This window comes from Harpegnathos saltator, unplaced genomic scaffold (genome assembly GCF_003227715.2).
Source record: "Harpegnathos saltator strain DR-91 unplaced genomic scaffold, Hsal_v8.6 scaffold6, whole genome shotgun sequence".
In the NCBI taxonomy this organism is placed as follows: Eukaryota; Metazoa; Arthropoda; class Insecta; order Hymenoptera; family Formicidae; genus Harpegnathos; species Harpegnathos saltator.
Window position 1 is genome coordinate 26,503 of NW_020230426.1, and position 24,341 is coordinate 50,843.

General features: G+C 43.3%; 1 protein-coding gene across 2 annotated transcripts; it reads left to right on the forward strand.

Annotated features, from left to right (window-relative positions):
- Positions 1-62: 62 nt before the first annotated feature.
- Positions 63-24,341, forward strand: zfh1 (Zn finger homeodomain 1). 2 transcript variants are annotated; one of them, XM_025304248.1, is made up of 10 exons: positions 63-956; positions 1,030-1,083; positions 14,857-15,245; positions 15,973-16,113; positions 16,521-16,815; positions 19,610-19,968; positions 20,753-21,106; positions 21,186-21,515; positions 21,655-21,817; positions 22,158-24,341. In XM_025304248.1, the coding sequence occupies exons 1-10, from the start codon at positions 923-925 to the stop codon at positions 22,349-22,351; spliced, it is 2,313 nt and encodes a 770-aa protein (XP_025160033.1). In that variant the 5' UTR covers positions 63-922; the 3' UTR covers positions 22,352-24,341. The 2 variants fall into 2 exon arrangements, with proteins under 2 accessions (XP_025160033.1, XP_011144173.2); XM_011145871.3 differs by lacking the exon at positions 1,030-1,083 and having other exon boundaries at positions 64-956.

Here is a 24,341-nt window from a genome sequence, read left to right on the forward strand (position 1 = left end):
TCTCTCTCTCTCACTCTCACACACACACACACGTTCTCTCTCTCTCTCTCTCTCTCTCTCTCTCTCTCTCTCTCTCCTCTACGGTCAACCCTGTCTTTCTTCTCTGCGTTTCGTCCGCGCCTCCATCCGCTCGCTTTACACGCGTCTCGGCTCTCGGCTCCGACCGCGGGAGGAGCATAACGATATTCCGCTGACAGCGGCGCGGCGGTCTGAAGTTGTCCGCGCGCGAGAGGCGACGACGCCGCGGTTGGTTCGCGACGCGCGCGCTTTTAATGTCCGTCGACGGTGCCGGTCGCACCGCGTTCTCGTGCCTCGTCGTGCCCGACGTAGCCTCGAGTTGGCGCCGCGACGTCCGTCCTCGTCGCCGCCGTCGCCGTCGTCATCGTCGTCATCATCATCATCATCATCATCATCATCATCATCATCACGTCGGCGTCATCATCGCGACAGCTGCGTCGCCGTCGTGCCATTGTAGCCGCATCGCGACGATGAAATGAGTCGTCGTTCGTTTCGATCGCATCGACACGCGATTGATCGCAGTGGTGCTGAAATAGTGGGCACGGCGAAGGGAGGATAGATCGCCGGATGACAAAACAGTGATAACGGGACGTTCGCATGCGCGTCGTCCGCGCGGCTGAGGTAATCGCAAGAGAGCAACGCTTCGAATAAAGGAGAAAGAGAGCCGGACAAGAGGAGAGAGAGAAACAAGTGAGGACGCAAGAGTTGACAGGCATGATGCGCCGCTGTGCCTTAGAACGTCAATGGACGACGAACTCGTGAGGCGAGGATCGAGCTGACGCCCCCCTCCCTGTGAACGGAACCTGGCTGCGACGTCGAGGAGCCGAAGCTGGAGGAAGAGGTGGAGGGGGAGGAGGAGGAGCCGCCGGACGTAACCCTCGTCGAGGCACCGGCTCGCGCGAATATGAGCATGACTCTCGTTCGAAATTCGTTCAAAGGTTAGTTCCACGAGTACGAATATAAGCATGACTCGCCCGGAGTACATTTAATGCTGACGAACACTCTCATCAGCTCGTCTTGGATGTACGGAGACCGCAGACACTCGGATTGGCTCCATCGTTTCGAGTAATTAAATTTTTATTTACTAATTCCGAAAGTGTGAGAGGGCGAAATGAATAAGTTTGTGGAGCGCGTCGCAATGCCGGCGTTGAAAAGTACACAAATATACTCGATATTTTTGGTTAGGCGAACGCGCCGCTGCTGGCTGTTTAAAGAGATTGATCGTGGGATAGACGGAGACGCCGATAGTCCGAGACAATCGAGCAGCGATTTCGACGTGTAAGTGGGAGCGCTGTGGGGAACATCGCGGATGACGAAGTCACTCGGTTGCTTTTCGACTCGGTGAACCTCGGAAAATTCGCGGAATGCGTGCCGCGCTGCACGTGCGCGACCCATATTGCGCGCGTGATATAAGGTAGCGTTTAACGGACGAGTCAGCATCTGCGATTGACTCCGCTGACCGCTCGCTATCTCGCGATTTGTGAAAATCCACGTCGCTTCTAGTAACAACGTCGCGGAGCGATGCTCGTCCCTTCGTTCCACGTGTTTCGACATGAAAAATCGCCCGCGCGACTTTCGGCCTGGCGATCGAAATGCGAGAATAAGGAGTTTTTGCAATACCGTCTCCCAAATACGGTAAACGTAAATTGTGAGCGTATTCGCTCGGAAATAACGTCGCAATGTACGCAACCAGTGGCGCAATTCTTTAACTTGTTATTGGAGTTAACGAAACTGTCGTTAACTCCAACAACGAGTTAAAGAATCGCACCACAGTAGCATTCACGATCAACGTTTACCGTATCTGAGAGACGGTATTGTAAAAACTCCCCAGTATCCGCGATTGACTTCACTGATCGGTCGCTATCTCGCGATTTGTGAAAATCCACATCGTTTCCGGTAACAACGTCGCGGAGCGACGTAACGTAACGATGTTCGTTCCTTCGTTCCGCGCGTTTCGACATAAAAAATCGCCCGCGCGATTTTTGGCCTGGCGATCGAAGTGCGAGAATAAGGAGTTTTTGCAATACCGTCTCCCACATACGGTAAACGTAAATTGTGAGCGTTATTCGCTCGGAAATAACGTCGCAATATACGCGACCAGTAGCATTCACGACCAATGTTTACCGTATCTGAGAGACAGTATTGCAAAAATTTGCCAATGAATCGACACGCCGAGTGGCCAATGAATCGAATGGCGATCGAGACGCTCGATTCGACGAATCGAAAATAATGAATTTAAAGTGACGATAAGACTGCATCCTCGATCGCGATTCCGAGTAACTCGCCGCGGCGCTGATACGTCAAGTTGTCCTAAATCAATAACATTCTTACGATTTGAGCAGCGTGATATCCCCAGAATTTGTATTTTTGAGAAGCGGATACGATTCCGTTAATCTCGCGATACACGAGACATTAAAACGTAACCGAAATGCAAAAAACACTTATCGCGCATTGAGGAAAATGAGAGGAAACCGATCCGTGCCGGGGCAGAGGGAGGGGGCTTTGTTTTAGACGAACGTCGAACGCCAAATGTACCTTTCCGATGTTCACAAACTGAAATAACGGTGCACCTAAATCTCGCAAAAGGAAGTGTTAATTGAAAAGATACCTTGACATTCGCCATGCGTCCCCGATAAGGTGTCCAGATGTTCTCCTCAGGTATCGCAAACCTGCGTTGCACCGTCGTTGTTCTCATGGCGTGTCGAGACTCGCTTAAAACTCGAGCTTAAAAGTCAGCACGCATGCCGCGCATACAAGCGGCTTCTTCTCTCAGTTTTCTGAGTCGACTCGTCGCATATCTGCATAACACCGTCCAATTTATTGGCTTCATTCGTTTCGCCTTGCACATGGACTTGCACGCGCACACACGCATGCGTGTGAGCACGCGTAGAACGCGCAAGATCTACCTTGGCCGATTTACTCTTTAATGAGTCTTACCATTCTCGCGATATGTCACTCTCTCGGTTTATTTGGATCTTGGTCGTCTCTCGTCGCTGTGCGATTAGTCGTGTATCGCCAATTGTGATGCAAGAAAGTGCCGATTCTCCCTTGCATCGCGAGCGATTTCTTAGTTTCTCTCTCTCTCTCTCTCTCTCTCTCTGTCTGTCTGTCTGTCTATCTATCTCTCTTTCTCTTCGAATACGACCTCTCGAAATCTGCAGAAAGACGTCCGACGTCCGCGCTCACTTTTTCAGAGCGATCGAAGGTTGACCCTTCGCAGTCGGCGGCTATTTTCGGCTAGTTTCTTCCCAGCCGCTCCGGACGTTGTTGCGTAGTTCGTGTTTATCTCGATATTTCAGTATCTAACTGATGCAACAACACGCTCTTGCAGTGAAATATTTACTATCAATGTAGAAAAGAGAGAGTAATGAATTATGGCCACCGGGCGGGACGAAACACGACGCGCCGGGTCGGCCCCGAAGCGGCGGAGCCGCGAAGGGTTCAAACTCTATTTTGAAACGATAACGAGAGCACGCACGAAAGCGAAAAGACACGCGATTTCTCAAATAGCTCGAACCGGTCGGTCGGGATCGCGTCGGTCTCGCTACAGCCGCCGAGGCACGTAACACTCGAAGCAAAGGCGCTCAGCCAAAAATCAAACCCGACATGTTTCCCGCGACGAGCGAGCGGGCGTTTCTGATACGGCGATTAACACACCGGCGGCGGCAGTCAGGTAGCAACCAAGTCGTGCCCCGTACGAAAATATTTAACCATTCCTAATATTGGCGCACGGGAGGGAACTCTCGCTGGCTCTTATTTCCGTCTCTCGCGGCCGCGAGATCGCCAAACAAAAGTCGCGCGTGCACAGGAAAACGCCGTTGTTTCTGTCGCGGGCTAAGTTTAGACAGTTTTCTATGCGCATGCAAAGCGTAACACGTTGAAAAAATTCCGTATCGAATACAGAGAGAGAGCGCACAGTGGAGTTTCCCATTAGACGTCGCGGATTGCCGGGCGCGCCTTGCCGGTGAAATATTTTTAATCTCGAGAGAGAGAGAGTGAGAGAGAGAGAGAGAGAGAGAGAGAGAGAGAAGGAGGGGATAGGGGCGAGAAGGAGAGGAGGGAAGGAAGGATTCAGAAAAATGAGAAATTACGACAAAGTGATTAGTTGGAAACAAGATCTCTCTCGTCGTATTCTCGGAGGAAGCCGTCTCTGTGATCGAGCGGCTTCTTTCGACATCGTTTCATCGGCACGCTTCAAAGGGAAGTGCCCCGAACTCGATGCTGTTTATGCAACGCGTGCATCCATGTGCACGGGGAGGTGCATTGTTCTCGCGGGAAGATAACGCTCGCCCGACGTTTCATCCGGATGAATGGGCCAGGACGCGTCCCGTGATCTCTTGTATTCTTTTATCTCGTTCTGTTTAATGTATTATTATCGCATTGCATCCGAACATGTTCTTTTTTTTCGCCGGCGCGCTCCGCCCGTTTCAGCCACAGCGATCCGCCGCAATGTGGGAATGATATTATCTCGATGCTCGCGCATAAACACTGTTTCGATCGCTCAAGATGAAACGCCACTGCCATGTCGGGAAAGAAGGAGGATGTAACACGCTGCAGGATATCTCACCCAAAAAAATGTAATTTCAGAACAAGCGGAATCATCTAAATTTTAGAGGATTTTTAGAGGATTCTTATATATAGCCTCGAAAGGATTCCCCTAAGATTAAGAGGAAAATATTATAAACATATTATTTTTATAGTTATAGGGATTATATATATAATGCAAATCTTATCGATTTTAATATAAATTTCCCCTTATATACAAATTATTTAATCCTTTTTCAAGAGGATTATTATTTATTTTCATTGATACTTTATTCTTTCTGGTTATACTAGTTAATTCGAAAAAATTATTATAATGTATAGAAAAAAGTAATATATATATATATATAGATGTATTTCTGGCTCCAGTTCTATAAATAAGCACGAATGAAATAAGATCATAACAAACAAATTTCCAATCAGTTTTGTTATGGAGTTTGTAGCTACAAAGATGTTCACCATAACCAATTATATGAAACATAGATAAAAGAAAGAATATATTATTCAACTTCTTGCAATAGATTATAAACTATATTTGACCAAATATGGTTAAATTATCTTCGTTATATATTACAGCAACACACTTTTTTTTAAAAAGCACTCCAAATATTCTGACTCATAAGCATATGATTATTTTTTCGTTCATGTCTGGAGGTAGAACATGACTGAATAAAAGAAGCGGGCATTCAAATCAACATATTCCTCTTCATATAAGAGAAAATCCTCTTGAAATAAGAAGAAAACAGTTAGAATAATATCTAATAAGTTTTAGATGAATGCTTCACTTTAATCGCTTTATCGAAAGAGGAATCCTTTTTCTGTAAAAGGCTTCGCTTAGAATATGAAATTATGAGAAAAATCATTTTACAAATAGAATACTTTTTTTTTTAGTAAGATCTGAATTATTGGCACATTAGCCGCCTAGCTGAAATTCAGGAACAAAATCTAATTTGCTGCATATGAAATGTGGAGGAACCTTTTCTTCCTTCAAGAGCCATGAATCAGGATATTTGTTCGTTAAATATCAGTCGAAGAGGTTTTGTTTATGTGAGTCGAACGTATCGTCGACAATATATTGACAACCTTCTGAAAAAATGTGCGCGTGGAACTTTATTAGAAAAATAATAACTATAATGATAGAAGTGTTACATGTATAATAGAAGGATAAAATAACGCAATGCGGGAATCATTATAAAGCAGTTATAATTAAGACGATATAATATAATAGAAGAGTTACAAGAGTCGATATGTCACACCGCGCACTTTTCCATTATCCGGGACACGTCGAATGAGCTTCTACTTTCCGATAATTGAAATAATTGAAATTACCGGCGAATGCCGCTAATGCGCAGCGCGCAGAATATCGCCGCGAGACATTGTAACAAATGTCATCCTTCTTGGCTTCAAGGAACAGCGGGCACACGCAGTGCTCTCGCGACATCTCGTTTATACGATAACAAGTCGTGTTTGGTAGGACGATACGAGATTCGCGTGACGCCGGACAGATAAACTCGCGAGCGGCTTACAATATCGTCCGCATACATTTTTCTCACCGTGTTCCAATAATAATCGACAGAGACGCGTAGATGTTTCTCCCTCGTAAAGAGATAACTATTAGATTTCCTCCGACGACACGGTTCGCGGTCTCGCGCTCGCCGATAACTGATTAGTGTAACCGTTTCACCCATTTTCGTAACACGCTTCTTGTTTTTTAGAGCGATTCGATCGACCGCTGTTTGCTGTTTGCTCCTCGCGCTATCGCCGTGCGAAACTATCATTGCGAAACGTCCGTACCGGCGCATTAACAGGTAGTTAACGTTGACTTCGCGACAGTTCGCACCGAGTTAGAAGCGATCGGAAGGCAAGTCCGCATCTCGCGAACAAACGAGCGATGAAACTGTACTCCTCGGTGAATTTCGCGAACGGACTTCACTCCGGTGGAGTTCCAATTCGAAGTTCCGCTCGCAGAAATGCACGAGCCGGCCGGGAAATCGCGATAAACCGACTGTACACGTGGCTTCTTTTCGACCCGCCATCTTGCCATCTCCGCGCGCATCGATCTCGCAATACTGGCGGATCATTGGCCGCCAGTTTCCTTTTTCTTTCGTTTCTCCACCCTTTCATCCTTTTTTACATTTCTTCTTTTTCCTTCCGACCCGGGCTCGACGGTTGCTCAATAATTTTGATTGGTAGGCCAGCGCGGATTACCCACCGCGGCGCTCGTTTATGGGAGCGCGTCGAAGTGGTTTTAACGTTCTGGAAGATGGCGGCCGCCCGCGCCCTATCAAGCTCAATGACCTCTCCGAGAAATCGTTTACTTCGCACCGTGGCAAGAGAGCAGCGTCGGCGACGCGAGAGAGCACACGCGAGGGACCGGTTCGTCCGTCCGTATCTTCGGCGCCGTAAGAACGCGCCTTTACGGCTTAATCCACGTTGTCGGATGACGTAAGCGCACGCCTGTCCTCCCCTGCTCTTTAAGGCCCTGCCCACCGATGTCTTTTTTCTCACTGGTGTGCCGTGTAGATGGGCAGTCCTTAAAAGATAAGCCATTTCACAGTTTTTACGATTTGCCGACCAGCACAATTCACAACAGTATCCTTCTCGGAGATATTGTGCGTTGGATCCTCTCCTCCCCTCTCTCTCTCTCTTTCTCTATTTCTCTCTCTCGCGATTGGCTCCAGCGACGTCTCACATATGCCTGGTTGAAACGTGTTAATTAAATAAAACAATTTACGCGAAATTGACGACGTGGAGATATAGCAACGTTGAGGGAATAAAGGTCGGAAATTGCGGATTTTTATCAAGCGACCCGGCGGTTGCTGAAAAATAAGCAACTTGCAGTTTGCCGAGCGGTTTGGTTCAATAATATTCTTCCCGAGTGTTTTGTACTCCCGCGTAATGTTTCCGCCTGCATTTCCACGATTTTTCCCGGCGGCATGGCGTCTCGCGCACCTTGTTGTAATGCGCGTTTGAGCGAGCGACTGGGAGCTTACGCGCGATCGATGTCATCGAACCATAAATGTATCAGCGTTAAAATAAGAAACAGCGGAAATCGCGGTTTCCCACAGCGCCAGACGAGCGAGCGAGAGCATACCGATATGCATAGGCACGCGGTGCGCGACTAATGACAACGTGAACGACCGCATAATTCTCGAGAATCGAGCGATTGTTACGCGATAAATCCGCGATATATTCCACGACGTGGCCGATTCGCGGAGATTGTCGCCGATGTTATCTCACCGCGCATTTTATTCCGCTGTATCACGTCCAGACCGCTAAGTAATTCGAACAAAGAACTTTGCAAGCTTGACGCAATCATGAAAGCATCTCATCTCATGATATCCGTTATTAATTTTTCTCGCCGTATCTCTCACTGTCAAACACAACGCCGATTCTCAACGTTCGATGAGAAGTAATCGTTTATCCACTCTCATATTCAATATAATTTTTTATTTTATTTTTATTATTTATTTATTTATTTATATCTATTTATTTATTAATATCTATTTAATATATTAATATATATTTAATTATTAATATATGTTTATTTATTATCTTCATATAAATCTTCCGTGTATCGCGCCATTCAATCACGATTTATTCTTAACGACCGGTAGGATGATTATTTATAAGAAAACATTGTACAGGTGTGTCCGTTCCGACCGTGTGACATGTCCTCGCATTGAATTTCGTGTTCGCAAGACCGTGTCGCGTCTTTCTGACCGCCTTTGCGCGAAATTTCAGGGACTTCCGAGAGAATCGCGTGTCGCTGGCTGCCCACTCTCGAGGAACAATTGATGCTGCCGTCTGCGGAGATAATCCCAGGAAACGTCGTTTTGCAAATTCGTCCGCGAATAGATGATCCGACGTCTTCGGCGAAATTGGGTTACGTGCGTCACGCGTTTCGATAGCAAAGGGAGGAAGAAACGGGTTTTACCCGTTAGAGTACTTGCTACTGTTAAAAGCACGTTATCGAGAGGGACATTCCGAGATTGTCGAGCGCGTTAATGCGGCACAATGTCGGAGTGCCTATAGTTAATTTGACCGTAGATGATGGAAGCGGCGACACAGGCTCGAGCGCGCAATCCTTCACGAGGAAATAAGTATCGTAATGATCGGTTGCTCTCGCGCCGACTTTTCAGCCGTAACATTTCGTAATCAGGGCTAAACACGTAAACACGATGCGCTTATCGATTACCCACACGAAGAGCCGCGAAGAGTCGTAGCGTAACTAGGCGAGAGATAGCGCGAACGCGTGAGAGCTATTTAGAACTAATACGGGAATATTTTTCATCAACGTCGTTCTCTCTCTCTCTCTCTCTCTCTCTCTCTCTCTCTCTCTCTCTCTCTCTCTCTCTCTCTCTCTCTCTCTCTCTCTCTCTCTCTCTCCCCCTCCTTCTCTCTCTTTCTCTCTTTCCCTTGACATGATCGTTACGCAACGTCGCGTTGCGACGCGAAACACAAGGTGGCTCTATTGGTCATTTTTTTGTCACGCGATCTCAATGCAGCCGTCCTCTCCGTCGACGTCGTGTCGTCGTAATCGTGCACTCTCTCGGCGTGCCGGCTATCCGAGATTGCGCGGTATTGCTCGCAATTTGCTATACCCGTTTCCACATTCCGCTGACGTCATTTGCGGCGTGTGTCTCCTTCCCGACGCAGGAACACAGACGCGCGCACTCGCGGCGAGTCGGCTCGGATGTTAACGCTCGCTAACACGGCGAAGTTAACCCTTGCTCTTCCCGCGCCTCGGGAAGGACCGCGAAGATGGCGAAATCCGTAATACGCAAGCCTCGTCGCGAACCTGAAACCCCACGTCCGCCGTACACGCATACCCCGTCGTCGTGACGTGCGTCAACATTTACCATATCCGAAGCGCGCTAGCTAACGCTAACGAAGATCCTTCGTACGAGGATCTGTTTTCGCGCAGGCGGCGCGTCACGCATTGCCGACGCTCCCGAAACGTGCGACATGGTCACAGCGGAGGATGACTTTCGTCCTATATTGTTTATTGCGCGAAAGGACCGTGTCGATGAATAGCGATACGTCGTTTCGAAACGCTCGATATAACGCGGTTTCGTCGCGATGGGCGCGATCAGTAAAAAGCGCGTCTCGTCAGCCGCGGCTCGTGAGAGAAGACGCCGTAAGAGACGTCTACGACGGCCGAGCATCACGGATCGTACATAGGAAGGCAAGAAAGGTCACGGCTCTGACCCGTTTCGACGTCTTATCGGCCTCACGGCGAGCAAAGTTCGTTCGTGGAAGACACGAGAGCGAGCAGTCGCGATCCGAAGAGATACACCCGACTTCCCGTTTACCATGTAGTTTTGATTGAAGCTGGAACAACCGCTGGCGTGTTTTCGAGTCGCATTTCAACTCGGACTCCACTGAGCAAATATTACTGTTGCGTGCACTTCTTTTTTCTTTCTTTACACGAAAGTCAACATTTATTCGTTGAAGTTACAATTGTTACTCCGTAAGATTGCACGACAAACGTAAATGCAACGATTATTCGGCGATTGAATAAAAAGATGTAAACACTTAACGCTTAAAGAAAGAATTCGGATATTTATATATTTTTTTCATTATTCAGGCTCTTCCAATAATTAGATTGAAAATATTACATGTCGTCATGTATTTATTTTCTTCTTAATACCATCATCAATTTAATCCTAAAAATTATGATATAATCATTACTGCGTAAGCTTTGTGAGACAAATGTAGATTTGATGATTATTGTTCGGCGACTGAATCACAGTCATTGCGAATAGCTTAGCTTTTAACCCTTTGCTGCATAGTGGTTCTCCCAAAATGCCACCTATCATCCAAGCTTGTTTTTCCAATAATTTAAATTTTTCACATATTTCTTTAGCATATTTGGTATTGTTGGACTACTAAAATATTCCTCTAACTAATACACTAACTTTTAGAACCATTTCAAATAAGCAATTTGTTATTAATAAGCATATACTGAATAAAACTGTCGTTTTTAGAGAATAAATTCGTGTGCATGAAATTTTAAATAATAACGTATATTTCAAAATCATTATCTGGGGGTTTTTGGGGTCGCTGAGTACAAATCCGGTGTGAAAAATACAAAATTCAAAATTGCGGACTCAATATGGCGAATGGAGTTTTCAAAATCAGTCGAATTCGCTTGAAACTTATTAGTCAGGGGTTTTTGAAGTCGCTGAATATGAATCCGATATGAAAAACGCAAAATTCAAAATGGCCGATCTCATATGGCGAACATAATTACAGAAATGAAACAAGCTGAGTGCGCTTGAGAATCGGGCAACCTAACTGGTGTCAATCGAACCTTGCCTTATATATATCCGTCATTGCTGGCATTTCGAATTTTCGATAAAGAATTTGTAATTAGCAAAACCTCGGAAACCCCTAAATAACAAATTTCAAGCGAATTCGGCTGATTTTGGAAATTTCATCCGCTATTTTGAATTTTGTATTTTTCACACTGGATTTTTATTCAGCGACTCTAAAAACCCCCGAGTAACAAGTTTCACAAAATTATATTCATTACAAAAAACGTGCTACAAGGGGTTAATTAAGAGATATAGGCGCACTTTGTTTCACGTGCGCTTAAGATAGAAAAGGTTGTCTTGGATCTTCCTCGTATTACTCGCAGCCCGTCGCTTCCGATCTTGCGAAGTTACTGGGCGCAACGGCATATTAATTACGACGGTGCACGAACTTACGCGCATTGATTAGCGGCCGGCGCTTTCGCGGCAGCCGGTGTACGTACGCGAGATTAATATGCGTTGCTCGTTATGAGACTCGCATCGCGATCGCGAGTATAGCCACGGTGAATCCTATACATTTCCAGACGCGCGTCTATAGAAGCTGCATCCGACCATTTCCTTGACTTGCACGGATATATCCAGATGACGTATCTTCATCGGAACGTAAAACAGTAGGTGGTATAAAAGAGAGACGAGAGAGTAGAAGACGGATTGATGTAAGTGCTCTTGTGTGGGAGAATCCAACCCTTCATTGTATACTGGCGTAAAAATCGGCGATTGCATCGCTTATTAATTTATTCTCAGTTACTTATCGTTAATCATCAAATCTACGTTAATCATCATTAACGTAGATTTTCATTAATCGTATTATTGATTCAGCGTACCTCGCAACCGTAAATTTAGTTTGAGCGTTTGATAACCCCCTATCCCTCCCCCATTGACACGTTTTGATATACACGAATACTGTATTTTTTTCGGAACATAAAATTTGTGATAAAAGACGAATGCGAAGAAATACATTTTCATGTACTTCATTCAGTACATGGAGTCTAATCGTTAATTGTTGGGCACAATTGCACATATATATCGATATTAGCCGATAGATGAGATACTAATTTTTCGCGATTGAATTTATTCAAACTAAGTCATCTAGTTAACGCATCGCGCGATCAGCGCGACAGCGACGACGTCGTCGTCGTCGTCGTCGTCGACGTCACCCCCGGATTTGCGAGCGTGCGATCATCGCATCTCGGTGGGAAATCATACGTCGCAGGCATTTAAATCCGGTCCCGCTGACAATGGGCGCACCCGAAAGTTATCCAGGCTCGAGCGGCTCCGCCATGTGCCACTTTTTCTCGTGCTGCGCGTGTATGTGTACACGCACGTACGCGCACGTATCTGTGCACGAGCCCCGCTCCGCTTTTCTGTACGCACTATTATACACACCTATAGGAACCGCACAATGCCGCTCGTCCGGTATATTCCCCCCGTGATCGTCGTCATCTCTTTCCACCCCACGTGCGTGACACATGTGCCACACAATGGCAGAGGAGACGCAACGAACGGGTGGCTGCGGGTAACGAGAGACGAAAATTCGATCTTTCCATTCGTCTATTTATCCAATCGTTTATCGGGTAGGCTTGATTTTCACGATCCCATCGATGTCGGATCTGAGTAATTAAAAGAGGATATCGATATCGCCGGTTAATCACCTTGGGATTTTCTCTCCGGTTCCTTCGATTGATTAGATTTTCATCTCGAGGGACGCATATCCTCCCTCGTACTCTTCCTTCGAAAAAGTTGTTCCACTTCGTCCACATAAAATTAATAGTACTTATCGTAATTAGCGACACGTAATTAAGTATCCAGAATGTAACGATGTAAGATTTGAATCGTGTATTGTTTCATCATAGAGAGATATCAGCCGCAATACATATTGGATGCTCGAGGACGAAGTTCTCACGTCTATCTCTGTGCCTGGGAAAGTTGGAAATAATATTATTTAAATAATATTATTGGAACCCTCGAAGAGAAAGGAGATCTTTGTTAAGATCGCCTCTTTGAGCATGTGTTCGGATTTTAGATGAACTTGAAAGCATGTGCATGCATGTGAGAAATGAAGCTCTGTTTCTTCCCAATATTTCTTAAGGGGTCCAACTTAAACAATAATTTAAAATTCAAATGTCTCTTTATTTTTTCTCAATTATCGTAAGACATTGTAGAAAACACTATAATGCTGATAAGGCCGTACGATAAAATTCGCGCATTGACTCTGCACTCGTGAAAGCATTACAGTTCAGCGAATTTCTAAATTTTAGAAAATCGAAGAATCTCCCCCCACCCCCAATTTTGAAGAGACGGGAATTTTTGATGGCTCGCGCGAGTGGCTGGCCAGGTTGACGAGTCGATAAAGAATCCGGTCAAAATTATGAGGAAAAATCATCGATCGATTTGATATTTCTGAGATTTCATCGCGATGTCTGGAAAAAATATCGACAATTTAGTTGTTATTCAATTTACATCATACTCGAATCGAATCTCGATACATCCACGTATCGACTATCTGACATCTTCTAGATATATTATCGATATACAAATCTCTCGACTATACATCGACACGACATCAGTGAAACGTGCGAGTATATCGTCGATGCGTCGCATCGATATCAATAAAAAGTTTCTGTCAAATCAAACGGTCAAAAAAATCATCATCGATATTGACTGGATCTTACGAATCTGCGTCCGTACGATTATTCACGTTTCTGGACTTAAGCAATTTTCCCTTCGGGTCGTATCGCATCGCCGCTCGATCAGCTCGTGACACGGTGTGGGCGTCAGTGGATGAGTGCATGCGGATGCACTCGGATGCATTCGCTTAATAGCGGCGCCGCGAAACATTTGGCAACGCTCGCGCGGTATTTCTTTCTCCTCGCGCGTCCTGGCACTACGCCCCGGCCGCGTAAGATTCGATTGTGTCTATCGCGCACGCGTCTATCTTTTTTAGCACCGAACCCATAGCGAAGCCGCGCTATACATTGTCCTCATGAAGCGCGATGCACGTGCGACGCGCCGGGGATTATTACAAGTGACGTGCGGCCATGCATATATCGGTAATTGGCGAAGTCGCGATTAACTCCAGACGCATGTAAACCGCGATGCAGGACTGCCACTGGATAGCCGTACCGTTGCTGATTGATCGCGGCCAATTTTGCACGTGCGGCCCGCCGACGCCGACGCGGAATCTCGAATAATTGACTTCATCGCGGCGTGACAACGCTCGGAGTCGTTAGGGCGTCTCGCTGTAACTGGAAGGAACTGCGGGGTCTGACGAGCGACTTTCTAGATGCCCAATTAGAAATTATTGATCGCAACAAGTGCGACTAATCCTAAATGTTTAATAAAGTTTTAGCAAGTGGGAAATGGACAGAATTATTAATGTCTTCGGTACGGCACTCGTCCACCGCATAATGTTATTTGGATTAGTACCAGATATTTTCATATATATTTTAATGAAGCATTACCAATGTATATAATTAGCTTTTAATAAAAAAGAAAATAGTATTGAAAGTTCAATTAAAAATGACAAATTATATGTTGATTTAACTATGATATATATATATATATATATATATATATACATATATAAGCAACAGATAAACGTAAGGAAGAAAAAAATTAAATTTAAAAATAAAACTTGGTATAATAAATTTCGAAATACGGAACTACACACGAACCAATATTGTTTACAACAATTGTAACAAATCGTCGTGGTTATACATCTATCTATACGACTAAAGTCGACGATCGTACCGAAGAGGTTTAATTATCTACACGGTTGCAAAAGTCGCGTTATCGCGCGAATATAACGCATTCGATTACTTTACATCCGAGAGTAAATCACCGGAGAGAAAAAAGACCGAATCGCGCTCCCGTGATGACGTTGGTCCGTTTTAACGAGCGGTTCGATCTTCGTGTTTTGCGCGATGGCGCGATGCCGAAGCGAGATATAAAAGTCCTGCCACGTGTGCGCGTGTTGCAGGCTGCAGCGAGGACGACGCAGGTGTCGTGGATGCGGAGGTAGGCGGAGGTTGTGCGGGTGGAGCACCAACCGGAGGAGGTGGAAGTATTGCCGGTGATGGAGGTGGTGGTGGTGGTGGTGGTGGTGGTGGCGGTGGCGGTAGTGGTGGCGGCGGCTGCGGTGGAGGTGGCTGCGGAGGGCGAGGAGCTGGTGAGGGTGGTTCAGCGAAGCAGCAGCAGCAGCAACAACAGCAGCAGCAGCAGCAGCAGCACCAACAGGGTGGCGAAAGGTGCTCTCAGTGCGGCATCCTCTGTCGGGACGTCCATGTCCTGCAGCTTCATCTCGAGGACGCGCACAAAACATCCTATCCCATTGATAAGCACGATCTCAACGCCCAGTTCTCCCAAGTGGTGAGTGATCGCGATGACCCGTCAAGGACACACACAGCGAATGGGTGTCCTCCGAGTTTCGCGCGCGGACTTATCGATTATCCCGAGAGCGGAGCCAGCTCTCTTCACCGAGAAGCGTCGCTTCGCCCTTTTCGCACGCGATTCTCTCTGACGAAGAGGTAGGAATGTTTCTAGGTAGGAGCATAATTATGATAGTGGTGGTGGTGGTGGTGGTGGTGGTGGTGGTGGTGGTGGTGGTGGTAGTGGCGGCGGAGGGTGAGGGTGGTAGTAATGGTGTAGTGGTGATGGTGGTGGTGGGAAGTTGCCAGTTATTATACCCCTTTTCTCAATCGGTTTTTTTCTTTTACGTTTAAGATGAACGTAACCCGTGATGTTTAGGGGTGACGATGAGATATGTAATTCATATTGCAATTTATTGAAAAAATTAATTAATTGCTTATTCTAAAAATCGAAGAAGAGTCCTTTACGGAAGAAATAATGAAAAAAATATGAAAAATCCTTCATCTGTCTAACAGTTCTCAAAGGAAATAGTTCCAGAGATGAAAATAGCACGATCGCGTAGTAGTTTTGCAATCTATTTAATTATAAAATTCGTATTGTATGTAAAATCTGCTTATGTGATGCTTTGTTACCGGTTATGTATAAGTGTGCGCGCGCGCGCGTGTGTGTGTGTGTGTGTGTGACGCTTATACATCTTATATGACTAACATCTTCAATAATTTTACAGTCTTGCAAGGTGTGTAGCAAAACTTTCGCTAACGTCTATCGACTACAGAGGCATATGATCAGTCATGATGAAAGTGCCGTTCTGCGAAAGTTCAAATGTCCTCATTGCGAGAAGGCCTTCAAGTTCAAGCATCATCTTAAAGTAATTTGTCACTATAATTATCCATTAAGATAAACGATTGATTATTTTGCTATATCTTTGTCTTCTCGGCACATATTCCGCGTTTATCCGTCCTGTTTCTTCCTTAGATTAATGTTTTTAATTATGTTGGATTTAATTGTAGTATTTTATAGATATATTTTATGAAATAGGTGTATTTTAATTATAGTATTTTATAGATTAACTTTTTTTTTAATTATAGTAGATACTGTTTATTCTATCATATTGCTCTTAAAGTATTGTCTCAATTGCATATGATTTGATATATATTATTATCATTTCTTCAAACTCGATCTATTTTTGCATATTCTTTGTACTTCGGACGCCGATATAAATCGCAGTGATAAGTGGACATCTTTAATAATACATGTTCTTGGCATTTTTTATAGGAGCATCTGCGCATTCACAGCGGAGAAAAGCCATTCCAGTGCAACAATTGCGGCAAGCGTTTCTCTCATTCTGGATCGTACTCGAGCCATATGACGGCGAAGAAATGCTTGATAATGAATCTGAAGAAGTCCAGGCAGAATACCATAAGCAACGTCGATCGGGGACCGAAGAAAGCGCATCAGCCGTTGTCAGGACGACGCGACGTTGATCCGCTTGCCAATAATAACACGTTCCTTCCGATTCTGCCGAAGCTGTCACCTTCAGAATATCAAGATATGCAAAGGGAGGGTACAGGTAATTCTGTTAACATTATTTCTTTCTAATATAATATAATAACCAAATTATATTTATTCCCAATGTATCACTTTCTATATTTATTTACGCTCTTGCTATTTCTTTCGTCTAAAAATTTACTAATCAATTCGAAACATCTTTTCTTGATTAAAGAGATGAAAACATTAATATATCTTGAATTTTAAATAGTTAAGTAAAAAAAAGAGTAAAAAAATAGCAGTGCGCTTTCGTGTATTAAACTTTAAGCCAATGACAAGACTGCAAGGTGCGTCACTAGAATGCGAACAAATTTGAATTTGAATTTCCTACTACTAGGTGCGCAACTAAGTTTCCAGGTTTTTTTGATCAATGAAAAATTGAAAATTTCAAGAGAAATACAAAAAATGATTTATTCAAAGTATCGTTCCTCACTAGCTACACATTTCTGCCATCTCTCTGGCAATACATGAATACCGCGACGATAAAACAACGCGTCTTTGGACCGAAACCGTTCATCCAACCAATTTTGCACTTCTTCGAAATTGGCCAAGTGTTGCCCAGCCAAGCCATGCGCCATCGACCGGAACAAGTGATAATCGGAAGGGGCCAGGTCTGGCGAATACAGCGGGTGCGGTAGTAGATCCCATTTCAGCGTTTGGTGGTGTCCTGGACGATGGAAGTGCGATGGCACGGAGCGTTGTCGTGCTGCAATATCACTCGTTCGTGTCTCGTGTCCCATTCTGGCCGTTTTTCGAGCAATGCATGGTTCAAATTGATCAGTTGTTGTCGATAGCGATACCCATTGACAGTTTCGCCCGGCTTCTTTTCAGCAGCTCATAGTACACGATTCCTTTCTGGTCCCACCAAACGCAGAGCATTGTCTTCTTTCCGAAGCGATTTGGCCGTGCCGTCGATGTTGATGCTTCGCCAGGTGAAAGCCACGATTTTTTGCGTTTGGGATTCTCGAAATATATCCACTTCTCATCGTCAGTAACAATTCGATGCAGGAAACTCTTTCTTTCATGCCACAAAAGCAAAATTTCGGAAGTGGCTCTTCGATTTTCCATCTGTCTCTCAGTCAACTCATGCGGCACCCATTTTCCTTCCTTTTGAATTTTTCCCATGGCATATAAACGTTTGGAAATACCTTGGCGAGTCATGTTTAATGTCTCCGCAAGTTGATCTTGTGTTTGCGTATCATCTTCATCCAATAACGCTTGCAGATCGACGTCCTCAATTGTTTTTGGTCTTCCGGAGCGCTCTTTGTCCTCAGTGTCGAAATCGCCACTTCTGAAGCGTTTAAACCAATCTTCACAGGTAGTTTTCGATGGTGCATATTCGTTGTAAGCCTCCTCAAGCAAACGACGTGCTCCAGCTGCACTTTTTTTCAAGTTAAAGCAGAAAAGCAAAGCTTCCCACAAATGCTGTTTATTTGGCACGAAACTCGACATCTTCGTTGTTAGAAAAAGTATTTTTGTGTTGCGATATGTATTGGTATTATGACTGGTTATTGTTAACAGATGTCCAAGCTATAAAAAAACACAACTTCAGACATATATGTCGACTACATGTGTCATTAGCGCCATCCATGTGTGAAACCCGGAAACTTAGTTGCGCACCTAGTATATTAAAGTTCAGTAGTAGGTGACGGTTGGCGCCAGGTAAGCCAGAAACATAGCCAAAATATTATTAACTCGAAGTGGCCAAGTCAGTCAAGTCCAGCTCAGAATGTAACCAGAAAGCAGCTATTACCAGAGGCCTTCGCACTGGAAAGACACCGAATGAGATATACTTCTTCAGATACTCCAAGTCGATAGTGTATAATATTGCCCAGATGTACGCGGCTTCAAAGGAATCTAAGGAGGGCTCCTTCATCCCGGCGTAGAAGATACAAGTAAGAGAGAAGACGACATGGATTCCGGAACTCGTCCAAAGAACCTCATTTTAGAAAATCCAGAAACTTCACTCAGGAAATTAGCGGCCGTCTTAGAGGTGAGCGATTCTACCGTTTGTCGAACCGCTCAAGAAGACCTCAGGTACATGTCCTATGTCAAGGTCCGATAGATGCTCCCCGAGGTCGTCAAGGCTAAGAGATTTGCCTGGTACTAATTGCTCGTGTGTTCACCTGTGTGGCCAAGGACTTCTAGCCTCCTAAAAATCTCGATCTGAACCCTCTCGACTATTACATATGGAGCGTAATCGAGAAGGTTTCCAACAAAGCTTTCCAGGCATCTCAACGTGACCTTTCTCCGAGCCATTATTGAGGCGGCATTCGCGACTATGGATAAAACCTATTTGAAGACTGTGTGCTGATGCTTTAGGAATAGAATTGACGTGGTGGTTTAAGCAAAGAGAATACAAGAATAGAATAAAAGAACTCTAGAAGAATGTCTTAATTTAAATATAAAAGCATTTCTTCGTACTTCTAGATTTTATCTATGATAAAAAACTTTTTTGATAAAATATTTTCATGTCTAGATTCTAGTGACGTATCTTATATATTTTCCAATTAATGTCAGACGGATTTTATTTTCGCGAAATTCTAATTGGAATCTTGCTTGTAAAGATACATGTGATTCTAAAGGAATTAGAGGATGGAACTCAATTCGTAAGGTCCACTTTAACCATGACCATATTCATATTCATCTAATCATGGCTAGTTCTGAACTTATGTCGAGATGAGGTGTCTGCTACTCAAAATTGAATGGTATAATAAGTCATAACATCTGTCGACATTTTCATTGGGAAAAATCTATCTAGATTTGAAATTTATCTAGATGAATGAAATCACATAAATCAAAATTCAAATACCCAGGTGTCTACGACATGCCGCCGTCCTTGCTACCCTCGATGATCGGTTTGGGAAGTTATTTTCTGCAGACTTCACTGGGTAAACTCTTACATCACTTGCATACTAAGCGAATCGATGAGCTTACTGAACATTTCGAGACGCATCGGGAAGTAATGAGTCCATCAACAGCGGACTCTGAGGGAACGGAAGGCACAGAGGGCAAAGAGTCTCCCGCGCCAGCTGACTCTCAGGGTCTTGACGCTGTCCGGCGAATTTTAGAGACCGTGAATACTTCCGTCACGAAGCAGTTACTGGAAGCGAATGTGCGGAAGCTCTCCACGTCTCCAGCTATAACGAAACGAGAGTTTGAGGAGGATTATCAAGTACGTGGAATATTAGCGAAATTCAGCGCGCAATAGAATAGCAAGTAAAAATACTACTATAGTTGTTAATCTTATAATGTTGAAAATACACAGAAAATGAACAAAATAATGAAAATACACGTGAAAGTCACACACACACACACACACACACACACACACATATATATATATATATTAACATGGAATGTTAGACCATCACTTGCTAATAATGTAGCTTATATCTTTCGGAGAGAATAGATTCATAAATCTTCTATGATCATCAATTGGAATTTGTACCATTCTTTATAAGCATCTCTTTGGATATACTAGAGAGATAAAAGAGATGGGAAATTTATGCTTCAATATTGATCACAATTGTTTGATTATATGATTTAACGATTGTGCTGACTAAAAAACAGTTTGTTTTTTTTAATATTTAATAATTCCTTTCATTTAACTTATTTAGCATCTTTTACTTTTGTGATGTTTTTTGATAAGTTACTTTTAATGATGTTTTTTGTGCACTGTAATACTGTTATAGTGTTGGACGCTGTTGCTTTGACAATGATCACTGCATTGTTCTTACCAATATATAAAAAATCAGGCGCTTAACGCTAGAGCGGCACAACAATTTACATCTCTAACATGGTTTAGTATTTTTATTACTTTGTCTACGTCCTATGTATATAATGTATATACATATATATAATGATTTATAGATATTCAAAACTTTATCCCACTTTTACTTTTTTCGTCGCACTATCGATGGCATATTCCCGTCGGTAAATTAAAAATTTATTCGCAGGATCAAGATAGTGAGATGTCCAGTGAGATGACACATTGTCCGGACTGGGCTGCGACGGATCAATATGATTCACAGAGTGAAGGTTTAGCCGCAAAGCTCGAGAACGTCAATCAACCAACGTCGAGATCAACCTACAAGAGAAAAAGGGAGGACAGTTCTGAGGCGGATTCAGAGGATGAGGATGAAGGGAATCAAACTCACAACGACAATGGCAGGCGGGTGAGAGCTAGATCACTCATAGATGATGAACAGTTGGCTGTTCTGAAGGGTTACTATGCTATTAACCCGCGTCCTAAGAAGGAGGAGATCAATATGATCGCCGATTACATTAAGTTTCCTACCCGTGTTGTACAGGTATGTGTTAAAATTGAAGATAATTATTGTATTATTATACTGTATTACCACATATTGCAATTATGCATTTATTTTATAGGTTTGGTTTCAAAATTCTCGAGCCAGGGATCGAAGGGAATCGAAGGGAATGCCAGGTCTGGTACCTTTGACACTACCAAGAAATCAGGCTGTAATCGAGCAACCCTTGGATCTCTCTAAAAAGGAAGCGCTTGCTATGTCGACAACCAAAGAAAGCGATACGTCGAGTAGAAATACTTCATCTCCCTGCGAGCAGAAGGATGATAATAATCCAGCCCCGAACGTCGACAACGATGATCTCGAGGATTCACCTCTCGTCATAGATGAAGAAACTACTACTGACCCTGTTGAAGTCAAGCGTATACCACCAACTGGAGAGATAATTGCGAAGGTAATATTGAATTAACAACAAAAGGAAGGAAAAACAATAAAGAAGTGTTAAAATAACACTTCATAACAATCTTATATATAAATTATCATATTTGAAATTTTGCAATAGTTAATTCTAATATAAGTTATGTCATTCACAGAGCCAAAATCAAGTGAACGCGAAAGGCGAAAGTGAGGTTATACCTCAACCAGAAGTAACCCCCATAGCAACGGAAACCGAGCAGGGTCTTTATTTCTGTGATCGGTGCGACAAAACATTTTCCAAACACAGTTCCCTCGCGAGACACAAGTATGAACATTCCGGTGAGTCTTCATACTGCCATCACGAATTTCTACGAATTGCTGTAATGAGATACGTTATCTAATCATCTTTAGAAAAGATAATTTTTTCCATGACGAGAAAAGAGCGATTTCTTTCAATATTCTATCAGTCGAGTGTTTTCATACTTTGATGTAAAATTGTTATTCTACTCACAATATATATATTACAAACAATTGGTTTAGGATATAAGCAACCTTGATATATAATCCATGTGGAATCAGTAATCTTTTAAGCATTAGTCAATAACAATGTGATTCGAAATTGGTGAAATTTTCAAATTTTTCAATACAAAATTATAATCCCAAATCGCGACCATTTTAGGGCAAAGGCCGTACAAATGCGTGGAGTGTCCCAGAGCGTTCAAGCACAAGCATCATCTGACTGAACATAAACGGCTGCACAGTGGCGAAAAGCCCTTCCAGTGCTCCAAGTGCCTCAAGCGCTTCTCTCACTCCGGCTCCTATAGCCAGCACATGAATCATCGTTACTCTTACTGCAAGCCCTACAGAGAATAGGAGTACTTCGCCTGCTCACTCAAGGCTCGCTCGCTTACCTAGGTAGTCTTTTCTCCTTACATCTAGGATTTCCCTCTTTTACGCGTAAGTTTTTCCTCCAAAATTTCCGAGAAGGAAATCCACGATTTCACTTTGCGAAAAAGTGAAAACACAAGGAAATGCTAGAACGCCTTTCTATCTTCCACTCGGCACGAACTTTAAGAAAAAGATACCGCGACGTTTCGCGGAGCTATAAGTATAGTATACATAAGATACTGCGACATCACATAACGAAATCGTGGCGTTATATATTGGGCCAGTTCGTACTTCGAAGAAGGAAAGGAGGATGTGGATTAATAATTCGGAGAATGCGATTCAAAGAATCGGGAATTAAGTTCTGAGTCGCAAGTTAAAACTCGCGAGATCACAAAGATTTAATAATGCGTATAGAGTAAGATATCGATATCGATTACGAATAAATAATCGATTCGAAATCTCGCGAGTATATATGGGGGTGATAAATCGCGTATTAAGACAAATGTCGTTGTATCTCGTCTGGATTAGCTTTAGATTTTATTAATCTTCTATTCTACGTCGTGAAGAAAGGGGAAAGAAACAACTAGTTAATGCGAACGAAAGAAAACTATTCGCGGTAAGCGTAAGTTGACAAATAAACCAAACACGTGTAACGGTACCAAAAATGCATAATGCAATAATCTATATATAATATATAATATACATAATATTTTAGTATTTTTATTAACAAGATACTATATATACCATGACAATAATAAGGAACTAATTAATGTACAAATTTGTTAGCCACGTCCGCATGAGGAGAGAGCGCGATGTCCATTCTCAATGTTCGCGTGTAAGTAGCATACAAACCTCAATAATATACGAAGCCAGATTTGACGATTGGAAAACGCATGACGTGATATATACTCGGTGAATTCGTTTCATGAAAAGACGGTGCTTGGTATCTCGACAAATAACTTTACATCTCAGGTTCCAATGATATAATTCAAATATAAGAATGGAGATCGCGCACGCGCGCAGTGTAAAACGAGCGCTCGTTCTACACGGGTAAAAATGGATATATTGAGTTTACCGAATCAAATATGTCTGGACTCAGCTGTTAATTGAGCTTAACGTTAAAAAAGGAAGGAAACAGTCGGATGTAAAACGGGGAGTAGAATCTCATGTTCCGCCTCCTTAAAATGGATAACTTCACACGACAAAGGGCTATATAGTAATTATTATATATTATTATATATATATGTATAGACTGGGAGAGACAGAGAGAGAGAGAGAGAGAAAGAGAGAGCGAAAGAGAGAGAGAATGTGAAAATTTTAAGGGCCATGCGGGTCGGTGATTGATGTCATGCGAGCGACTTTTTTTTACTATTGTACTTACAAGTTGACAAGTTGATAACGCATTATTCCTATAAATATAACGACTACCGTTCAAAACTACACAAACGCATAGTACATAGAAAGTGCGCTATACATTCCGCGAATATTCGTTTTCTGTTTTCTATTTTCTCCTTTTCTTTTTCTGGGCCTCATTTACCGTTTTTTTCTTGCAACGAATAACACCGCATGACACGTAATTTTATCATAATCCTTCCGGCTTTTGTGAAAACGGTCACTGATTTTTTCCCGTGACGCGTTCGTTTTACGTGGCGGAGCGTAGATTCGATGGAATACGAATAACACGAAGTTCCGAAAAACATAAAAGATATCTAAAAATTCGTCCGAAGAGAATATCGTTTAGAATATCTTTTAGACGCGTTTCTTCCGATCATTCGTGTTGTTCGAAAAAGTGCGCGACGACGAATGAGAAACATGTAATAAAACCTCGCAATAATCTCTTCACCGAAATCCGAGGCCCGAATACACAGTAAACGTCTAAGTATGATATTAAATGCTTCCAAACACATACTATTATAAAATTATTATATTACGACGTTTATATGATTTTATTTGTTCGGACGCGTAGGGGTAAGAA